General features: G+C 41.0%; 1 protein-coding gene across 1 annotated transcript in view; it reads right to left on the bottom strand.

Annotated features, from left to right (window-relative positions):
* Positions 1–5,035: 5,035 nt before the first annotated feature.
* Positions 5,036–24,058, bottom strand: part of LOC126195526 (germ cell nuclear acidic protein-like) — a 98,463-nt gene continuing 79,440 nt past the window's right edge. The window contains exons 2-3 of the mRNA XM_049934153.1: positions 21,112–21,359; positions 5,036–5,749 (exon numbers count right to left, since the gene is read on the bottom strand). Of these exons, the coding sequence (XP_049790110.1) occupies positions 5,036–5,749; positions 21,112–21,359 (962 nt within the window). The remainder of the gene's footprint in view (positions 5,750–21,111; positions 21,360–24,058) is intronic.

Genomic DNA, 24,058 nt, shown 5'->3' with positions numbered 1-24,058 from the left:
TGTTTAGATGGTTGTATGAGCACGTTCCTAAAGCCAATAAAGAAAAAAAAAGAGCGAATAAATTGTTCAAATTGATCTGAGCATTATGGGACTTAACATCTGCGGTCATCAATCCCCTAGAATTTAGAACTACTTAAACTTAACTAACCTAAGGACATCACACACATCCATGCCTGAGGCGGGATTCGAACCTGCGACCGTAGCGGTCGCGCGGTACCAGACTGAAGTGCCTAGAACCGCTCGGCCACACCGGCCGGCATGAGCGAAAAAGCTCTAATGAAGCACTAGTGACAAAAATTTACAGCGCGGGGCTATGAATAAGGCATGTTTTAGACAGTAGTGGTACAAAAAGTACACTCCGCCACACGCCTTGTTGCTCCATGCTACCATCCAACTAACCTGTCGGAAAATGAGTAACTGTAGATAACATGATATTGAAAGTACTTGACGTATAACAAAGTTTTTAGGTTCTGTTAATCTTTATTCTGTTAATAGTTATTTTCCGAAAAGGTACACAATGTAATTCCACTGTAACAGAGAAAGTAAGGAACTAATGCTCTGACTGTGTGTCGCGAGTAGTGACTAGTTTGGTCGGTAGAGCACTTTGCCGCCAGTGTCAAAATCCCTGGCTAGATTACCGGTGCAGAATACATTAGTATCAGCTAGGAATTTTCGCATCAGCGTACACTCCGCTGCAAAGTCAAAATTCATTCTGGAAACAATCCACTAGGCTATGGCTATTCCAGTTCGTCGCAGTTTTCTTTCTTCCAGTAGTGCCAGTCCCGCAACGTGTGCCAGAGAACTCTTGTGAAGTTTGGAAAGTATGAGATGAGACACGGGTGGAACTGAAGCTGAGAGAGAGGATCGTGAGTCGTGTTTCGATAGGTCGGTCGATAGAACACTTGTTACGCCATAGCCAGCAGTTACAGGGTCCAGGCCTAGACTAGTACATAGCTTTAGTCAGTCAAGAAGTTTCAAGTCATTAATATTGAGAAACTGTAAATTGGTAACATTGCAGTATTTTGGAGTGATTAAATAGCGTTAGAGATGTTCATTTTTGTAATATTTGAGAAAATTTTAGAGAAAATAGTGGGAAAGACTATCAGGGAGTGAGTGTTAAGTGTTTTAATATAATGGCGTTCAAAGCTAGATTGAAGATCTGAACTTGGATCGCGAGGCGTGCATTGGTTGTTTGTAGGGAGGGGGTGAGAGGGGCGACAGAAAGGGTGAATTGACAACCCCATACACACATTCAGACCTAGGGTTTTCATTATTAGTCGAAATCCGTTGCAGCAAATCATTTGATAATGTTCTTCATTAAGACATCAACACATTTCTGACCCCTCCCTCCAAATTTTCCCCGTTTCGACCTAGATCTCTGCCCTAATCACCTCAAGTCGTTTGTTTTCCTCTCAAGTTGGTGTAACTTTTTTTTTAAAAAATATCTTTCGGTACGTGCGCATACAGCCACATCAACAGTGGAATGCCAAAAATGACGATACGAACGTGAGGACAACACAACACACTGTCCTACACTAGTTACTGCCCGCCATCCATGTTGAGCACGTGTTGGTCTCACAGCGGACTTCTAGACTGAGCCACACACAACTGATGTCATCGATGTGTACGGGCCTGAAGATGGCGTTGACGCAACGTAGAAATTAGTAACGATGTAAATATAAAATCTGAAGTACAGCTGGAGAAATTTCAATTTAATAAAAATTATACCAGCTGTGTCCCACCTTCAACCAGATTAAATACGGATGTACGAAGATCTAATGGAGTAAATCTCCGATCAGGCCAGGAATCAAACACTGGCCCCTTCAGTTAGCACTCTGCCGCGCTCACTGTGCAGCTACCGGGGCAGAGGTTGGCGTAACTTTGGTATTCGATTTATCCCCGAAAATGTGTCGTCGAGATGGGGATGACAGATCAATATATCGAAAAGCCTCTCAGCCCGGCAGTTTCAACAACAACGGTTCGTGAAAGCCAATGTTGTATTGGGTTGGTAATACCAACACACTGCTTTTAGTTCCTACGCCGTACCCTCGCTCATTAGTACAGAGTCGACGGAGACCAGTGGCGGCCGAAGCTGGTGGAGTTGCTGAGGCCGCCCCCGCAGCCACATCGATCTGCGAGGACGGTCCCCGCATATGCTCGCTGCTTGTGGCGGTGGCCGACTTAGTTACGCATGATTCCGGCTAATCCGGCTTTGAACATTTCGCACGGAACGATTCCCGACAACAGCTAAGCTCCGTGTGTAAGTTGGCGGCTGATTTGATTAAAGGCTGCGGACTGCCGGCCGAGTTGGCAGCGGGGCGACGCCGCGAGCAGCTCTGCTGGCCCCGAACAGTCTTTGTTTCAGAGTTCTTTGGAAGCACGGCATAATGACCTTTGTCGTGCTGCAACTCTGTAAATTCTCCATCAGGGGCACCTACATCTTCTGATGCTGTTAGTCTTGTCTCATGGTGTCATCGCGCTCAACATAAAAGGCCTTTTTTTTCGATCTACAAAAAGCCAACTTGGCAAACTGCCACTACATCGTGATGAAGTACAAAAGAAATTTAATTATGTACGAAACATATACAAAAACAACCCAGAAAAACGGCTATCGTAACGTAGTAGTTGACGGAATTTATGTTATCACAAAGTTTAAAAGAAGTCTATAAGGAAACAAACGAGAAACTAAATTGAAAAGAAATTGTACCCGTTTCTATTGTCAGGCCACAATCAGTAATCTCTTTGAAAGAAAGAAAACCGGACAAACAGAAACCTTTACTGTCACATATTCTAATATAGGACATTTACAAAGAGCAAGATTCATGCCAAAACGATGGCAACACAATATATACTACTCTGTCTGTGAAACTAGCTACATCGGACATACCGAAAGCGTTTTTAGTACACGCTACAAGGAACACACCGAATTAAAACGGAAAAAACGTAGGATTTCAAACTACCATCTCATCTCATACAAGGTACACTTGATATACAGAAATAACTGCTACAGTATAGCACAAGAGCTAACTTAAAGAAATACCCAATGAGGCTAACAGAAATGACACTTTTATTCAAAGACGACAATTGCCCTGTAGTCATTGCGACTTACGATGGTCCCTGGCCGTTATAAATGGCAAGACATGGACCTTAATGCGGTATTTGATTACGACAGAAGGCACGGTATGCTCTGCGACGTACTCCTCCATCAACGCTGTTGAAAACTGCTTGGTGGTTGACCTACTCAGGAGGTCACTATAGCCGTGGCCGCATCATCATTCGTTTGGCGAGTATAATTTTCACACTATAAGGCGGCACCACACTCAGAAAAACTTTCATGTCAGCTGAGTGTGGTTGCGGAAGCCTACACAGATATACAGGGTGACTCACGAAAAACCGGCCCGACTACAGACAGCTCTCCAATTACACACGAACTGTTGCTCGCGACAAGAAGATACAACAAGAAATAGCTAAATATGTAGTAATTAGGTAATAAAGAAATAACAAATAAGCTAACACAAATGTCTGTATTTTACATTACATTGTATTAGATGCTGAAGTCCTTGAATTTCAGTGCACTTCCGATCATCCAAACACGAGTAACTCTTCCGCACCAATTGTTAAGATTTCATTACTAATATTGTCCTTCAAGTCTTCTAACGTTTTAAGTTTATTTCCGTACACTTTTGCCTTTAGACTACCCCGCATATAAAAGTCATATGTTGTTAATTGCGGCGAACGCTGATGCCACAATCGTTTGGTGAGAGTTCCGTCTTCTGCGAACCTTTCATGAATTCCTGAGACTGACTCGCGCAAAGTGTCGCCCCATCATGTTGAATGACCGCATACGTGCGTTCATGGGCGTCAGCTCTGCGTAAAATTCCTCCAATATTCGCATATACACCGGAGTTTTTATCGTCATTAAAAAATGTTGGACCCGCAATCACACTTGCTGACACGGCACACCATTCTCCGACTTTTTCACTGTGAAGCGCTTCCTCGTTAATAGTACAGCGATTGTTTGTTGACCAATATCCCGTGTTCTGACAGTTCACGTGTCCTGTCAGATCGAACCAGGTTTTATTACTCATAAAACACCGCAGCCGATCGAACATTCCACTCTCGACTCTTGTGTAGCCACGTAGAATAATTCACACGCTTTACCTTATCTTCCTCCTTCAGTTCTTGAACACAGGTCATTTTGTACGGCTTCACCCCTATATGGTGTAAAAGAAGTCGGCAAGACCTACGCGAAACCTATCAACCTCTTTGCTCTCTGGACCAACAGTGTTCGAATATCTGCAATCGTAGCAGGTGTACGAACGGACGCGGCACCGTTCTTTTTTGCGGTTGCATCTGACTCTGTGGTACACCACTTTGTCACCAAATCCTGTATACTGTTCTTTGCAACAGATGACCACTGGCGTGCGACAACGAACAGTCTAGCTCTCGGGGTGCCTTTTTGACCGCCGCCTTGTACGTGCTGGACCGTCGCGGGTGCTTGTGGACGTGCTGCAATAGGTCTCCTTATCGCCTTTTACACGTATTCGATGGGATGTAAGTCAGAGGCAAGTGGCAGGCCATGTCTAGTTCAAAGAATTGGATGTTAGTACTGCCACGAAACATCGTGCCTCTTTTCACCGAAACACTTCGACCACCGAAACAACCATGTTAGAAAATTTTTGTGGATGAATTACTTGTTCCGACCTTTCACCATTTGGATGTACTGTGTGGGGATGCATAGTGTTGCTGGGCCTTACTGACCTCCAGATGTTCGAGCACAGTACACTGTATTGCATAGTGCGGGCGGAAGAGCTCTTGGATGATGATGATGATGATGATGATGATGATATTTGGTTTGTCCTGGAGCACACCAACACTTAATTACTCAAAATATAGTTTTTAGGATCATGGTACGCCCTTTTGCCAACGATATTACAGATCACATCACTTTTAGACCTACCCGACTTTTACTTACAGAACCAAATGACATTTCATCACCACAGCACAAAACAAATTACATTTTTATTTTCTGTACCTATATTATACATACATGCAAACTCTCACTCTCGTCGGAACTCTCACTCTCGTCGGAACTCTCACTCTCGTCGGAACTCTCACTCTCGTCGGAACTCTCACTCTCGTCGGAACTCTCACTCTCGTCGGAACTCTCACTCTCGTCGGAACTCTCACTCTCGTCGGAACTCTCACTCTCGTCGGAACTCTCACTCTCGTCGGAACTCTCACTCTCGTCGGAACTCTCACTCTCGTCGGAACTCTCACTCTCGTCGGAACTCTCACTCTCGTCGGAACTCTCACTCTCGTCGGAACTCTCACTCTCGTCGGAACTCTCACTCTCGTCGGAACTCTCACTCTCGTCGGAACTCTCACTCTCGTCGGAACTCTCACTCTCGTCGGAACTCTCACTCTCGTCGGAACTCTCACTCTCGTCGGAACTCTCACTCTCGTCGGAACTCTCACTCTCGTCGGAACTCTCACTCTCGTCGGAACTCTCACTCTCGTCGGAACTCTCACTCTCGTCGGAACTCTCACTCTCGTCGGAACTCTCACTCTCGTCGGAACTCTCACTCTCGTCGGAACTCTCACTCTCGTCGGAACTCTCACTCTCGTCGGAACTCTCACTCTCGTCGGAACTCTCACTCTCGTCGGAACTCTCACTCTCGTCGGAACTCTCACTCTCGTCGGAACTCTCACTCTCGTCGGAACTCTCACTCTCGTCGGAACTCTCACTCTCGTCGGAACTCACTTATGTCTTGTCAAGTATTTAAATACTAATTGTATCCTGTATTTACAGTGTCAGTTTCAATTTCCACTTGAGCATAGCTGGTCAAGGAATAAAATTAACACATATTAGCAACTGTAGAGTTATTCAGTTACTGAAAACACAGTAGGAGATCATCAGGGCGCTCTCCAATTATGTAGACACTAATAACTTTGCAGTGTAAGTTTAAATTAATTGGAGGTAACATGCAGGATCTTTCGCCTCTGTGACGCACGAGAGTGAGCTAAATGAAAATCGTAATTATATTTCTCAGTACAAAAGGTCTATAAAATCTCGCTATCATTTCAGAAAATCGTAACACGGAAACTATTAGAGAGAGGGGATTGTTTACAAGCTGTCTAAGGTTCTTGTTTTGTGCTTTGGTGAAGATTTGGAGTGCACGAAAATGGTGACATAACAGGACAAGACAATGTATCATATAGTACGCAGAACCCAGATCGGTGAAACTTAGATTGTGAAATTATCCCCAGTTTGGAGGGGCACCACCGTAAAGAACCTTAAGGAGACGGACAGTGACGAAGACCTTTCAGGAATTGCACGTCCCCCTGTATCTCAAGGACGTGTAGATAAGAATGAAAGCTGCATTTCACGTCGTGCATCACTAACTGCACGAAGCAACATCAAATGTTTGTAAAGTGTTACGTACGCCGTTAGCCTTTTTGTGTAGAATGTGCAAATGGTCCAAGCATTACCTTCGGTGTACTTTCACTTGTTCTGTGTTGATCTCCACAGTTACTGACGATTGGTACCAGCAAATACGCCTGTTTTCGCATGAAGCAATGTTTCACATTCGAATTGCGACAAAATTACAGTTTGGGGCTCTTAAAACCCATAGAACACAAGTGAACACAACCTAGGAAGCACGAAGCTTACTGTCTGAATGGTCTGAAGTGCGATAAGGTGATAAGCCCCTTTTCCTTGTTAGAGAAAACAATAACGGAAAATGTTTGCCTGGACATATTCGAACAGTCCCTTCCACCATAGTTCGAGAGATCGAAGAGGTGCTACTGCCCACCATTTTGCACCTTGACGGTGCACCCCACAACACCGCACAACTGAGTTTGATCATGAGAGTTGTGCCGAATGACACATTTTTAGAAAAGAACAAGGGCCGTAATCTTCCTATCGCATACCATCCGCGTCTCCTGATGTCACCAAATTAGACTTCTGTTAGGAGGGGTAGCGTCAAGGACAGCAGATACACTACAGCAGTCATTGACATCGGTATCTTCGTGCACGAATAAATGAAACAATTAGAACGACATACTACAATGCTGACCCATAAATGGACAGAACTCCAGTATCACCTTGAAATCTTAAGAACGACTAAAGGAGCCTACATTGAAATTATGTCTAACATAAACAAATTTTCAGAAGTACACAACGTCTTCCAACAATAGTTCCCTAATTGTGAATTTTTCTTTAAATGATCGCAGACCTGCTTGAACACCCTACATTATCAGTCCAGCTTCGTGAATCTAAAACAGTTTCAGTTTCTGATATAAACAGAGGAGACAGGAGTCATCGGATACCGATATACACACATACAGATGGCGGTAGTATAGCTTGCCCAAGGTACAGAAGGGCAGTGCGTGGGGAGAGGTGTCATCTGTAATCAGTTAATACACGTGAAACATCCGACGTAATTATAGCCTCACGACGGGAATAAACAGAAACTGAAAGGGGAATGATAGTTGGAGCCGGACAAGTGCGGCATTACATTTCGGAAATCCTTAGGGAATTCAATATTCCGAGTTCCATGGCGTCAAGAGTTTCTGAGGAAACCATATTTCAGGCATTACCTCTCACCACGAACATGGCAGTGATCGACAGACTTCACATAACAACCTGGAGCAGAGGCATTTGCGCAGAGTTCTCAGTGCTAAAAGAGAAGCAACACTGCGTGAAATAACCCCGGAAATCAAAGTGGGACGTACAACGAACGTGTCCGTTACGACAGTGCGGCGAAATATCTCTTTAATGGGTTATGGTAACAGATGTCCGATTCGAGTGTCTTTGGTAACAGCACGACATCGCCTGCAGCGCCTCTCCTGGGCACGTGACCATCTCGATGGGATCCTACAGGACTGAAAAACCGTGGCCTCATCAGATGAGTCCCGATTTCAGTTGGTAAGTGCTGATGATAGGGTTCGCGTGTGGTGCAGACCTCGTGTTGCCATGGACCCAAGTTGTCAACAAGACACTGTACAAGCTGGTGGTGGCTCCTTAATGGTTCGGACTATGTTTAGATGGAATGGACTGGGTTCTATGGTTCAACTGACCTGATCATGGACTGGAAATGACGTTCGCCTACTTGTGACCATTTGCAGCCATTCATGTTCCCAAATTTGCAGCCATTCATGTTGCCAGACAACGATGCAATTCTTGTGGATGATAATGCGCCGTGTCACCGAACCACAACTGTTCGTGATTGGTCTGAAGAAGATTCTGGACAATTAGAGCGAATGATTTGACCACCCGTATCGCCCGACATCAATCCAGACATGAATCCCGTCGAACATTTATGACTCACAATCGAGAGATCGCTTCGCACACAAACTACTCCACCTGCTACACTTTCTCAATTACGGATGGCTATAGAGGCATCTTGGCTCAGTATTTCTTCAGGGGATTTCCAACGACTTGTTGAGTCCATGATACACGTGAGCTGTTGCACTACGCCGGGCGAAAGGAGGTCCACCACGCTGTTGGGAGGTATCCTATGACTTTTGTCACCTGAAAATATAAGTGCCTTTACGACGTAGATGTTTAATTACTTAGTAACAGGTTCCACAGATAATTTGCTCCATTTCTTTATAAATAGTGTGGAATGAGACAATTAGAGAGATTTATTTTCGAGTATGGCTGCATGCTGGCGATTTACCTAGTTCTAAATGACGCAGCTGCTTAAAATTTATACAAATCAACCTTCATTCAACTGAAACAGGCTATCTGACATGAGATGTATTGATAACGGGACCGAAACAAATGAACGCTCGGTTACATGAAATCATATAAAAAATCAATCTCGAAAGTTTCAAACTTCTGATCACTTTCTAAATTGGTTAAATTTTAAAATACTGCTCTGCAGTAATCGGGCGATATTCGCTGTTGCATGTAAAGTTTGCGTGAGAGAGGATAATCAGCTTTTCTCTACTTTGGTCTTTACAGATCTGCCCTCGGGTTAATTATTTGAGATACATTTCGCTAAGTGATTCATGAAACAGTAACTAGAATATTTTATACAGCACTGCTTCTTCTGAACTCAAGCGGTCCTCTGCGAACTAGTTAGTTACTACGTTTTCTTGCTACTTCATCATATCATTGCTTTCCATTGTAATGTTTTACATGATTTCTGTGCTTATAACGCTTTATGAAGTATCGTGCAGGTTGATGATTCGAGTTCCTTGATTTGCTCTCTTGTGTGAATTCCGATGACTCAACTGATTTATCGCTTCGGAGTAAGTAGTATGCTTGTGTGCAGAGAGTATACCGAAATTTGTGGTTTTACGCACCACTTAGTAGTTGGTGATCGCTAGGTCCTTCATCCTACCAGGTTGCACTAGTAAGTAATCCGATTTATATCAGCGCAATTTTTACGGGAAAGGTGTGCTCTCTCATAGTCCTTTCACGATAACTGAAGAGCATAAAATGGCGACGCCTAGGGAAGGGCTTTATCTAGCATAGGGGGCTCAGGTGGCTGGTGATGATGTCGTACCTAGTAGAGGGCTTCATCCAGCACAGGGTCGCAGGTGGCTGGTGGTGATGCCTTACGTTTACCTGATTTGCTGTATTGTATATTGTTATAAAATATGAGACTGTTTGTTTCCAACTGATAATGGCATCAGCTGAATCCTTTTGTTCTTCGCGCGTCTTGGCGCTAATGAAGCTAATGAAACTGCGTGAATAAAAGTCTGTGGTGGCCGCCCAACAGTGCCCATAGTGTTGCGTCACAAGTGTTAGTGATCCTTCTGCTTTTTAAGGACAAAGCCGCCCAACAATATTTGAAATTAGTGGATTTGGCTCTCGCGAGTGGAATAACTCTCGACAGGTGGCTTTCGATTTAATAAAAAATGTCCTGGCACTCTATTAAATTTTTAATTGACGAACAACGCCAGTGCCTCACGTACTGTGAATTTTAGATTCGGTGCGTGCAACCCGGCGTAGGAGGGCTTCATGTAAGCGACAGGTGAGAGTGGCTGAGTACCATAAACGTCAGCATGAGGACCCCTTAGCCCGCATTCCCACTCTCATCAAGTCATTTCAGTCGCGGCAGTGTTATTAACGTCACGTGTTATCATGGACTTAACCGTAAGGTTGGGAGGTAGTTTTAGTCCTATAAAACTACATCGGAACAGCCTAATGTAATTTTGTTGTGTGGGCTTCAGTTAATCGGAACAGTATATTAGAATATGATATGATATCAACATAACATAGAACACCGCTTTTTCAAAAAATAGCTTGGGACAGTGTCCAGTGTTCTCTAATAACTTCTGTGGTATCAACATGTTCAAGACAAACCAATAAACAATTTGCCAACAGTGGAAATTTATCACTGGAGCGAAGAAGAGATTCATTATGAAGTTGAATAAGTTTTCGAAGGGCACACAGTTACCATTGTGGGCGGGCATAGGGTTCAAGCGTCGTCCCCGACCATGACGGCGCTTGTCCGAGGCTTCTTTAGTTCTGTCCTGAACCAACTAATCACACTAAAAGGGAGGTTAGCCATATTAGTGGTTTGTCCTTTTCGTCGCCTTTTACGTCTGGCAGAACATACCGGAGGCCTATTCTTTTCCCGGGCCTCCACGGGATTTATTACTATTATTATTACCTTTACTTTCTCAGACGTTAAGTCTGGTGAGGAATGGAGTGACGCGGACCTTTATCAAGCGTCACTTCCTTTTTGCTGTACGGTATATGTTATATTGCATTTAGGAACTTTCGGGTAATTGAACATGTATCAATAATTACGGATTTCTGTAATTGTATATATATGTTTGGATGTAGTTGTATTGCATTGATGTATTGGTGGATATTGTGTGGTATGACTCCTGTAGTTGATAGTATAATTGGTATGATGTCAACTTTATCCTGATGCCACATGTCTTTGACTTCCTCAGCCAGTTGGATGTATTTTTCAATTTTTTCTCCTGTTTTCTTTTGTATATTTGTTGTATTGGGTATGGATATTTCGATTAGTTGTGTTAATTTCTTCTTTTTATTGGTGAGTATGATGTCAGGTTTGTTATGTGGCGTTGTTTTATCTGTTATAATGGTTCTGTTCCAGTATAATTTGTATTCATCATTCTCCAGTACATTTTGTGGTGCATACTTGTATGTAGGAACGTGTTGTTTTATAAGTTTATGTTGTAAGGCAAGCTGTTTATGTATTATTTTTGCGACATTGTCATGTCTTCTGGGGTATTCTGTATTTGCTAGTATTGTACATCCGCTTGTGATGTGATCTACTGTTTCTATTTGTTGTTTACAAAGTCTGCATTTATCTGTTGTGGTATTGGGATCTTTAATAATATGCTTGCTGAAATACCTGGTGTTTATTGTTTGATCCTGTATTGCAATCATGAATCCTTCTGTCTCACTGTATATATTGCCTTTTCTTAGCCATGTGTTGGATGCGTCTTGATCGATGTGTGGCTGTGTTAGATGATATGGGTGCTTGCCATGAAGTGTTTTCTTTTTCCAATTTGCTTTCTTCGTATCTGTTGATGTTATGTGATCTAAAGGGTTGTAGAAGTGGTTATGAAATTGCAGTGGTGTAGCCGATGTATTTATATGAGTGATTGCCTTGTGTATTTTGCTAGTTTCTGCTCGTTCTAGAAAGAATTTTCTTAAATTGTCTACCTGTCCATAATGTAGGTTTTTTATGTCGATAAATCCCCTTCCTCCTTCCTTTCTGCTTAATGTGAATCTTTCTGTTGCTGAATGTATGTGATGTATTCTATATTTGTGGCATTGTGATCGTGTAAGTGTATTGAGTGCTTCTAGGTCTGTGTTACTCCATTTCACTACTCCAAATGAGTAGGTCAATATTGGTATGGCATAAGTATTTATAGCTTTTGTCTTGTTTCTTGCTGTCAGTTCTGTTTTCAGTATTTTGTTAGTCTTTGTCTATATTTTTCTTTTAGTTCTTCTTTAATATTTGTATTATCTATTCCTATTTTTTGCCTGTATCCTAGATATTTATAGGCATCCGTTTCTTCCATCGCTTCTATGCAGTCGCTGTGGTTATCCAATATGTAATCTTCTTGTTTAGTGTGTTTTCCCTTGACTATGCTATTTTTCTTACATTTGTCTGTTCCAAAAGCCATACTTATATCATTGCTGAATCCTCCTGTTATCTTTAGTAATTGGTTGAGTTGTTGATTGGTTGCTGCCAGTAGTTTTAGATCATCCATGTATAGCAAATGTGAGATTTTGTGTGGGTATGTTCCAGTAATATTGTATCCATAATTTGTATTGTTTAGCATGTTGGATAGTGGGTTCAAAGCAAGGCAGAACCAGAAAGGACTTAATGAGTCTCCTTGGTATATTCCACGCTTAATCTGTATTGGCTGTGATGTGATATTATTAGAGTTTGTTTGGATATTAAGTGTGGTTTTCCAGTTTTTCATAACTATGTTTAGGAACTGCATCAATTTAGGATCTACTTTGTATATTTCCAATATCTGTAGTAACCATGAGTGGGGTACACTATCAAAAGCTTTTTGGTAATCAATGTATGCGTAGTGTAGTGACCTTTGTTTAGTTTTAGCTTGATATGTCACCTCTGCATCTATTATCAGTTGCTCTTTACATCCTCGTGCTCCTTTGCAACAGCCTTTTTGTTCTTCATTTATAATTTTGTTCTGTGTTTATGTGTCATTAATTTCTGTGTAATGACTGAAGTTAATATTTTGTAGATTGTTGGTAGGCATGTTATGGGGCGATATTTAGCTCGGTTTGCTGTGTCTGCTTGATCTTTAGGTTTCAGATAGGTTATTCCATGTGTAAGTGTATCAGGGAATGTGTATGGGTCTGCAATGTAACTGTTAAATAATTTAGTTAGATGTGAATGTGTTGAGGTGAACTTCTTTAGCCAGAAATTTGCTATTTTATCATATCCAGGGGCTTTCCAATTGTGAGTAGAATTAATTGCTTGGGTGACTTCATGTTGCAAAATTATCACTTCAGGCATTTTTGGTATCATCTTGTATGAGTCTGTTTCTGCTTGTATCCACCATGCATGCCTGTTATGTTGTACCGGGTTTGACCATATGTTGCTCCAGAAGTGTTCCATGTCTGTTATGTTTGGTGGATTGTCTATTTTAATGTGTGTGTTATCTATTGTCTGGTAAAATTTCTTTTGGTTTGTGTTGAATGTTTGGTTTTGTTTCCTTCTATTTTCACTTTTTTTGTATCTTCTAAGTCGTTTGGCCAATGCTTGTAACTTCTGCTTCTTTTCATCTAATTGCTCCATTGCTTCTTGTTGTGAGATATTACCTAACCTTTTTCGTTTTTTGTCTGATATTTCATTTCTTATAAATTGTGTTAGCTGTCCGATGTCTTTTCTCAGTTTTTCTATTCTGATCTGTAGCCTGTGTTGCCATGCTGGTTTTGTGGGTTTCTTCTGTGTGTTGGTTGGTTCTGATCTCTGCCTAGTGTGTATATTTAGTGTAGTGAGTGCTCCTACATAAACCAGTAGTTGTAACTCTTCCATTGTTGTATTTTCATTTATTTTGTTGTGTATGATTGTGTTGATAGTTGTTATTGTTGTTTCGACTTGTGGGTTATTTGGTGGTCTATGCAAGAATGGTCTAATGTCTGTATTTGTGTCTTTGTATTCTATATATGTCAGCTGAAATTTCTCTTCTATATCTAACATGTGTGTCACTTCGTGTTCTATTTGTGCTTGTTCTGGTGGCTGTCTTAAGATGTCGTTTTCCTCTGATTGTTTAATTGATGTGTGTTGTTCTTTGTTTGTTTGCTCTGGGATGTTTGAGTCCATTACTGTATTTTCTTCTTCTTCTTCTTCTTCTTCTGATTGCACATTATTTTGTTCTAGTATTTGTTGTACTTGTTGTTTGATGTTTTCTAATTCTGACTGGGGTATCCTGTTATTTTTGATTACACGGATCTGATCAGCTAGTCGTTGTTCTGTTAAAAATTTTAATTCTGGGTATCTGGTAATAAATGTTGTGTGTACTTGTGATCTGTATCCAGTTGTGTTGGTTCCTAGGTTTGTTGCTTGGTAATAACAGAACATGAGGTGTCGATTAACTTCATCTGACCATCTCATCCTCTGTCTTTGTTTTCCTTCTAGGGTGGTTGCAGGAAGCATATCCTGCAAAACACCTCTATTTGGATTTAAAACATTTTCCAGTTGGCTAGCAGTGTCGTTACCATTGTGGGCGGGCATAGGGTTCAAGCGTCGTCCCCGACCATGACGGCGCTTGTCCGAGGCTTCTCTAGTTCTGTCCTGAACCAAGTAATCACACTAGAAGGGGGGTTAGCCCTATTAGTGGTTTGTTCTTTTCGTCGCCTTTTACGACTGGCAGAACATACCGGAGGCCTATTCTTTTCCCGGGCCTCCACGGGGTTATTATTATTATTATTATTATTATTATTATCATTACTTTCTCAGACGTTAAGTGTGGTGAGGAATGGAGTGACGCGGACCTTTATCAAGCGTCACTTCCTTTTTGCTGTACGGTATACGTTATATTGCATTTAGGAACTTTCGGGTAATTGAACATGTATCAATAATTACGGATTTCTGTAATTGTATATATATGTTTGGATGTAGCTGTATTGCATTGATGTATTGGTGGATATTGTGTGGTATGACTCCTGTAGTTGATAGTATAATTGGTATGATGTCAACTTTATCCTGATGCCACATGTCCTTGACTTCCTCAGCCAGTTGGATGTATTTTTCAATTTTTTTCTCCTGTTTTCTTTTGTATATTTGTTGTATTGGGTATGGATATTTCGATTAGTTGTGTTAATTTCTTCTTTTTATTGGTGAGTATGATGTCAGGTTTGTTATGTGGCGTTGTTTTATCTGTTATAATGGTTCTGTTCCAGTATAATTTGTATTCATCATTCTCCAGTACATTTTGTGGTGCATACTTGTATGTAGGAACGTGTTGTTTTATAAGTTTATGTTGTAAGGCAAGCTGTTTATGTATTATTTTTGCGACATTGTCATGTCTTCTGGGGTATTCTGTATTTGCTAGTATTGTACATCCGCTTGTGATGTGATCTACTGTTTCTATTTGTTGTTTACAAAGTCTGCATTTATCTGTTGTGGTATTGGGATCTTTAATAATATGCTTGCTGAAATACCTGGTGTTTATTGTTTGATCCTGTATTGCAATCATGAATCCTTCTGTCTCACTGTATATATTGCCTTTTCTTAGCCATGTGTTGGATGCGTCTTGATCGATGTGTGGCTGTGTTAGATGATATGGGTGCTTGCCATGAAGTGTTTTCTTTTTCCAATTTGCTTTCTTCGTATCTGTTGATGTTATGTGATCTAAAGGGTTGTAGAAGTGGTTATGAAATTGCAGTGGTGTAGCCGATGTATTTATATGAGTGATTGCCTTGTGTATTTTGCTAGTTTCTGCTCGTTCTAGAAAGAATTTTCTTAAATTGTCTACCTGTCCATAATGTAGGTTTTTTATGTCGATAAATCCCCTTCCTCCTTCCTTTCTGCTTAATGTGAATCTTTCTGTTGCTGAATGTATGTGATGTATTCTATATTTGTGGCATTGTGATCGTGTAAGTGTATTGAGTGCTTCTAGGTCTGTGTTACTCCATTTCACTACTCCAAATGAGTAGGTCAATATTGGTATGGCATAAGTATTTATAGCTTTGGTCTTGTTTCTTGCTGTAAATTCTGTTTTCAGTATTTTTGTTAGTCTTTGTCTATATTTTTCTTTTAGTTCTTCTTTAATATTTGTATTATCTATTCCTATTTTTTGTCTGTATCCTAGATATTTATAGGCATCCGTTTCTTCCATCGCTTCTATGCAGTCGCTGTGGTTATCCAATATGTAATCTTCTTGTTTAGTGTGTTTTCCCTTGACTATGCTATTTTTCTTACATTTGTCTGTTCCAAAAGCCATACTTATATCATTGCTGAATCCTTCTGTTATCTTTAGTAATTGGTTGAGTTGTTGATTGGTTGCTGCCAGTAGTTTTAGATCATCCATGTATAGCAAATGTGTGATTTTGTGTGGGTATGTTCCAGTAATATTGTATCCATAATTTGTATTATTTAGCATGTTGGATAGTGGGTTCAGAGCAAGGCAGAACCAGAAAGGACTTAATGAGTCTCCTTGGTATATTCCACGCTTAATCTGTATTGGCTGTGATGTGATATTATCTGAATTTGTTTGGATATTAAGTGTGGTTTTCCAGTTTTTCATTACTATGTTTAGGAACTGTATCAATTTAGGATATACTTTGTATATTTCCAATATTTGTAGTAACCATGAGTGGGGTACACTATCAAAAGCTTTTTGGTAATCAATGTATGCGTAGTGTAGAGACCTTTGTTTAGTTTTAGTTTGATATGTCACCTCTGCATCTATTATCAGTTGCTCTTTACATCCTCGTGCTCCTTTGCAGCAGCCTTTTTGTTCTTCATTTATAATTTTGTTCTGTGTTGTATGTGTCATTAATTTCTGTGTAATGACTGAAGTTAATATTTTGTAGATTGTTGGTAGGCATGTTATGGGGCGATATTTAGCTGTATTTGCTGTGTCTGCTTGATCTTTAGGTTTCAGATAAGTTATTCCATGTGTAAGTGTATCAGGGAATATGTATGGGTCTGCAATGTAACTGTTAAATAATTTAGTTAGATGTGAATGTGTTGAGGTGAACTTCTTTAGCCAGAAATTTGCTATTTTATCATTTCCAGGGGCTTTCCAATTGTGCGTAGAATTAATTGCTCGGGTGACTTCATGTTGCAAAATTATCACTTCAGGCATTTGTGGTATCATCTTGTATGTATCTGTTTCTGCTTGTATCCACCGTGCATGCCTATTATGTTGTACCGGGTTTGACCATATGCTGCTCCAGAAGTGTTCCATGTCTCTTATGTTTGGTGGATTGTCTATTTTTGTGTGTGTGTTATCTATTGTTTGGTAAAATTTCTTTTGGTTTGTGTTGAATGTTTGGTTTTGTTTCCTTCTATTTTCACTTTTTTTGTATCTTCTAAGTCGTTTCGCCAAAGCTTGTAATTTTTGCTTCTTTTCATCTAATTGCTCTATTGCTTCTTGTTGTGAGATTTTACGTAACCTTTTTCGTTTTTTGTCTGATATTTCATTTCTTTTAAATTGTGTTAACTGTCCGATGTCTTTTCTCAGTTTTTCTATTCTGATCTGTAGGCTGTGTTGCCATGCTGGTTTTGTGGATTTCTTCTGTGTGTTGGTTGGTTCTGATCTCTGCCTAGTGTGTATATTTAGTGTAGTGAGTGCTTCTACATAAACCAGTAGTTGTAACTCTTCCATAGTTGTGTATTCATTTATTTTGTTGTGTATGATTGTGTTGATAGTTTTTATTGTTGTTTCGACTTGTGGGCTATTTGGTGGTCTATGCAAGAATGGTCTAATGTCTGTATTTGTGTCTTTGTATTCTATATATGTCAACTGAAATTTTTCTTCTATATCTAACATGTGTGTCACTTCGTGTTCTATTTGTGCTTGTGCTGGTGGCTGTCTTAAAATTTCATTTTCCTCTGATTGTTTAATTGATGCGTGTTGTTCTTTGTTTGTTTGCTCTGGGATGTTTGAGTCCATTACTGTATTTTCTTCTTCTTCTTCTAATTGCACATTATTTTGTTCCAGTATTTGTTGTACTTGTTGTTTGATGTTTTCTAATTCTGACTGGGGTATCCTGTTATTTTTTATTATTACACGAATCTGATCAGCTAGACGTTGTTCTGTTAAAAATTTTAATTCTGGGTATCTGGTAATAAATGTTGTGTATACTTGTGATCTGTATCCAGTTGTGTTGGTTCCTAGGTTTGTTGCTTGGTAATAACAGAACATGAGGTGTCGATTAACTTCATATGACCATCTCATCCTCTGTCTTTGTTTTCCTTCTAGGGTGGTTGCAGGAAGCATATCCTGCAAAACACCTCTATTTGGATTTAAATCATTTTCCAGTTGGCTAGCAGTGTCATTACCATTGTGGGCGGGCATAGGGTTCAAGCGCCGTCCCCGACCATGACGGCGCTTGTCCGAGGCTTCTTTAGTTCTGTCCTGAACCAAGTAATCACACTAAAAGGGGGGTTAGCCCTATTAGTGGTTTGCTCTTTTCGTCGCCTTTTACGACTGGCAGAACATACCGGAGGCCTATTCTTTTCCCGGGCCTCCATTATTATTATTATTATTATTATTATTATTATTATTATTATTATTATTATTATTGATATAATTTATTTTACTGCTGGGGCAGTTATCGGGTGTAAAGTTCTAAACTTGCTAGGAATATGTGCTGGAATTAATATTAAATAGTCGCTATTGGCAGTTGATTTGACCGAGTCATTGAGGCTACTGAAGACAGAATAACGAGGAGAAACAAGAAAGGAAGAGAGAAAATGAACTTGTAAACCAAGAATATTATACAACTGGGTGTACTAGGAACAACGAAGGTGAGGTATATACCAAATACAATTTTGAACTGAATTTTCCGAGAGTTAAGTTTTTTGATATGCTTATTTTAAGCACAAAGCATCTATTTCAGCTAGAGGTCTGAAACTTTTGGGATGTTTCAGTGTATTATTTGGAGTAAATTAGATGCTAACACTATCAACAGGAAGAAAAAAACATACAAATAATTTTAAAAAATAACCTTAATTTTGATGGCCGGCCGAAGTGGCCGTGCGGTTAAAGGCACTGCAGTCTGGAACCGCAAGACCGCTACGGTCGCAGGTTCGAATCCTGCCTCGGGCATGGATGTTTGTGATGTCCTTAGGTTAGTTAGGTTTAACTAGTTCTAAGTTCTTGGGGACTAATGACCTCAGCAGTTGAGTCGCATAGTGCTCAGAGCCATTTGAACCATTTTTTTTGATGAAAACTTGTTTCTCATATGACATTATAGTCTACTTTTTAGAGAGACATGTTGTTGAAGTGTAGAAACAGTTTCAAGTATGTAAGTTAATCAATTATTGTATAGATTACAAGTATAGATCGGCATATACAAATGTAATTTACTGATCTTCACAAAAATTCGTAATATAGTCAGTGTGAGAAATAATGTGATTATGCTCAGGAAGGAGAAATTGCCGATTTTGGAAACGAAAAAATTAATTGGTGACAAAAATTTGGATGAAGGCCAGGAGTTTTCCGCTTACTAGACATTTGTGTTAACCATCTACTCCATCTTGGCAGAATTTTTAGACACAGCTGTATGGACTACGGAAGCACGCGTCTTTCCTCAATCCAAATACACATTTGACGCACACTACCAAAGTCGTTTTCCTCATTTAGCTCGTCGCATCACGCGATGTCCCGCACGAGGTAGAGCGGAGAGTGCTCTGCACCGAATGAGCATATTCGCTTTCATGGCACATATACACACATTTGTATATCAAGATGTTCAGTAATGAACACTCCTATTGTCATTCGATTTTCGTCCTACTTAGACCCATGCAAACTTTAGAGAAATTTGTTATTATTTCTCCAGGCGTACACTGGCAGGCAAGTTACCTTAAGCGAAACGGGGAAGCTTGGTAATTAATTGAAGTCATTGGACCTATTGTAATGCCACTTCCTCGGACGAGAAATGAAAATAAAAAATTAGCTCCAAAATTCCCAGAAATTTCCCCAAAACAAATTCCATGAAAAGTGAACAAGCAAACAAATTTCCAGTTAACACTATTATTTGGATATTAACCAGTAATTGGATCAGGAATCTAATACTTAGTAATTTATTAACATACGAAAGAAAGATAGGATTCCAGTAAAATCTAGCTCAAAATTCAAAATCATAGTAAATCGCAAAATCATTAAATTTAAAATTCGCAAATTAGAACCAACGTTCCCAAAGAATACTCCGTGTGAGTACTCTTTGAGATTCGTGAGTAATGGCTGAGGATAATTCAATCCATTGTCACTACGTCACGAGAGTTAGCCAAAGCAGGTCATACTTTTGAATGCACGTATATGTAGGCGCTATCAGATTGTTTTTTCAGAATTGATTATTGTGATGTCCTATGACGCAGTGAAACGATAGTCTTCAAATATTACGTTATTTAGAATTGAAATGGAGGACTTGCATATATTAGACAGAAGTGAATTTTAATTATACAACCTGAAGTTAGCACTATTCAGGAAGCGAACACAGATAGACAATTTCATTCGTAATAACTAATGGACTGTGGAACTGGGCTGTAGTTAAGAAGCATATAATTTATAATTTCTCCAAACGCCTGGGAAAGCTGCTTCCTCACGGCTCTGTTAGGAAGTGACTAATATTGTGTAATAAACCAGCATATCGTGTCAATTCAAGCATTTATCATTCAAGTTTTACAATATTATTTATAGAGATAACGTGCTACGATTTTATTTGACTGAAGCGCTCAGCGCTTATATAGAAACTCCTTGATGTTATGAATTAATAACACTGTTACGACTGATTATAGATTTGAGATTACAACCAGTCTATAGGTAATTTGGTGTCGCTGGAACTTATTTGAACTTATTAATATTTAAATAGCAACTGATGAACCATCGAATATAAACGATTTAATTACGACATATGGGGAAGTAAATATCTCGCACAAGCCCCGAGTTCATCAATGTTCTGTTTGTAACGTCAATACTGATACATAAGAAATAATCTTATTTCTCTACCGCTGAGTGTTAGGCAAGGCCGAAGATCTGAAAAGAAGTTACACTATCCTATATCAAACTGCTGCCTTTAGTGTCTCGTTTTCAAACGCATTTCCTTGACTATCGCTTGATTTAACACCAATAGCCTTGTTTTCCTATGACTGATTTCCATTTTCTTTTCAAGACACTGTCCATTCCTATCGGCATATGTTCTAAGACCGTGTATGACTCTGGCAGAATTACAGTGTGGTTATTTAAGTAATTTCGTTTCACTTGTTGTAACGCCACGGAAGCTATTCATCCACACAACCGAGTAAAAGTCAATAGAATAATAATGCCTTCTGCTTTGGTCTTCCCAGTAATGTTTCAGTGGCGTTACTCGAGTCATTAGAACGTCTCCCTTTCGCTGCTGCGGTTACGCTAGGAGACGTCCCGCTGCTGTGACAGTTCTTGGCTTCCTGGGTGTACCTCACCGCCGCCGCCGACCCCCTTGCTGACGTAACGCGGAAGCCGAGACTGCGAGCACTTGGCGGGCGCAGCCGTCGCGGCGCCGGGGAAGGCGGTCGACGCCAGCTGCGCCTTCCCTTGCCGCGCCGCGACGCCACGGCGCGACGCCTCGCCGCTAACTTCATTAACGCGAGTCGCGGCCGCAGTTTCCTCCGCCCCACACCCTTCCACGACCGACTCCAGCCTCCCGCCGCCGCCTCCAGCGCCGCCTCCAGGCCAAACGGACAGGATATTCGAACTCGGCCGGCGACGCGATGTCGTGTCTCAGCAGGCCCGCAATTTCCGGAGTGCCGCCGTGGCGGTGGCGAAGAGGGGGTGGGGGAAGACGTGCCGAGTCTGTCCCCGCTGCTGGTATTGTTCCTCCGGCTGCGTCAGCAGCCAATCCACACCCAGCCACACAACGCCTCTTTGGCGGCTGTTGATTTATCTGTCCGGATTTGAATACCATACAGCAGGAGACAGCTTGAATTCTGCTAATGAATGACCACTGTAGCGAAACTGACAATTGCCGCTTGTATCACAGGAAATTTGGAACCATACTGCATCAACTCATAATATGTATGGCATCTTCTCCAAGCGTTCACTCCCGAAAATATTATATTTTCCCAAGATGTTAAATCAACATCGACTATATTCCGATTAACATTACCTTGTTGTTGACGTCTGTACTGGGCGCTACGGTTTTACATCAGCTGCCGGTTGTCGTTCGGTTGTAGGTGACGCAGAAACACGACTGGTCACTTTGCAAAAACGGTTCATGTGTAACGCGAGGCAATGGTGGAATCGGCCGACAGCTATGACGGAAAAGCGAGATGCTCTGTGGACAACTGCTTTGTAACTGATCAATGACTAAACTGCAGAAGACGACACATTTTGTAGTATTGAATATACACTCATGTACTCAGATGGCCACGACCTCCTTATGTGCGATCTATCGGAGAAAACCACAGATCTAAAATCACGATCGCTTTGCTCATGAGGATTGAAGATACCTTCTACGAGCAAATTCAAGAAAAACATGCTTTCAGCGTTAAAAGCAAATGTAATTTCTCGCCATCACTAGTTATCTGAAAGTATCCTCACATTGGCTAGACGAGCTGCCACGTTACCAATGGAAGAGCAGTCCTCCTTGGCAAGTGGTTGAAATTATAGGCGACGCAGGAGGATTTCAAACCAAAAATGGGTGGTTGGAAGAACAATAAGAGCAAGTAAAATACTGAATATGATTATGAATGTGACGCGGCAAAGTCATACACTTTTCTATGAGGTTTAGAAATTTAAGAAAATTGCTACATTTATGTGACGAGACTCGAACCGCTACTGGAGGGGTTAATACGCCACAACCTTTGGTTCAGTAGTTATATTTGTAAGTGTGGTAACCAGTCGGAACGATGAATTGCAGCCTTCAGAAACTCAGCCTAATGTTCCCGATCTCTGTGTTTATGATACCTGTATCTGTGACGCCGAATCGCTTCTTCTGCGGAAGTACGCGTAGTGTTTGGTTAGTGCTATTCATGAAACGCGTGCATTACACTATCATCAAACTGCGAGGTCTATGATTCGGGATCCAAAACACAACAAGAACAAAATCCAGACACGGAATTGGAACTGAACTGAACAAGTGTATGGACAGTTTGGCAATGGCGAACGGTTCGATCGGGGCCTTGAGCGCTCTGGTTGGAGGAAATCAGCTCAAACGCATGAAGTGTTACCACGCAAGAAAATTTAATTTCGTCCACATTTGTGTAACACATCCTTATCGCAGGCACACAACCGAGAATCCTCCGTAAGCATACAGCAACAATGTGGTAGAGCACTTGCCCGCGATGGGCAAAGGTCCCGAGTTCGAGTCTCGGTCGGGCACACAGTTTTAATCTGCCAAGAAGTTTCATACAGCAACAAGTCTATGTGCACTGAATGTCTCACCGAGCGAACTTCAGCAGATATTTACACCCACAAGCCACCATACTGTGCACCGCATTGGGAACCTTGTACTATAACTGGTACATTCTCTTTCCTGTTCGACTCATAATAGGAGGCAGCCAAAATCGAAACACTGTGTATTTCTCTCTGAGTCCTGAGTATATATATATATATATATATATATATATATATATATATATATACGCGGTAATACGTTGCAAATGTGCATTATGTCGTTGCTCAGTGAATTCGAACATGGGGAAATTGGAAGTGCTCGTATGGAATGTGCTTTAGTAAGCAAGAGACACTGTTTCAAGGGGCACCGTATCGAATACTGGGAAAGCAGATAAACATCATCCCCTATGTCAAAACGTGGGCGAAAGTGTGTGCTGAGTGTTCATAACAGACATGAAGGTACCTGCGACTAAATACGAGTGCTACAGCTGCAAAAGTTACTGCGGAACTGAATGTCGCACTCGCGAACCCTGTCAGCACCAAAGCAACACGAAGGGTTCCCCATAAGCAAGGGAGTTGTAGGGTGTGCTGGAATTACAAAACCACATCGATGATGTCATTGCCCGTAAAGGGAAAACGCGGTGCCAAAACAGTATTATAGGCAATAACAGAAAATCATTTCGTTGTATGATTCTTCTTTCACACAGTTTCCAGCTTCTGTCCGAGTTTCACACCCATAGTTAAAGGTGGAGAGCGTTCTGTGGCAATTTGGGCGGCTTTGTCGTGGTATTTCATGGGTCACATAGTTACTCCGCAAGGTCACATTACTTTAAAAGGATTATGTGACCATTCTGGCTGATTATGTTGATCCTTTGGCACAAAGTTTGTTCCATAATGGTGATGCTAAGTTCCAAGACGATGGGTACCCTGTTCACCAGGACTGGTTTCCTGAGCACGAGGATGAATTGTCGTGTCTCTCCTGGCCACTACCGTCAACAGGCCTCTACAGTACTCAACCTTTGTGGTCTGC

The sequence above is a fragment of the Schistocerca nitens genome, chromosome 7 (genome assembly GCF_023898315.1).
Source record: "Schistocerca nitens isolate TAMUIC-IGC-003100 chromosome 7, iqSchNite1.1, whole genome shotgun sequence".
Lineage (NCBI taxonomy): Eukaryota > Metazoa > Arthropoda > Insecta > Orthoptera > Acrididae > Schistocerca > Schistocerca nitens.
This window is presented reverse-complemented; position numbering and strand designations above follow the sequence as displayed.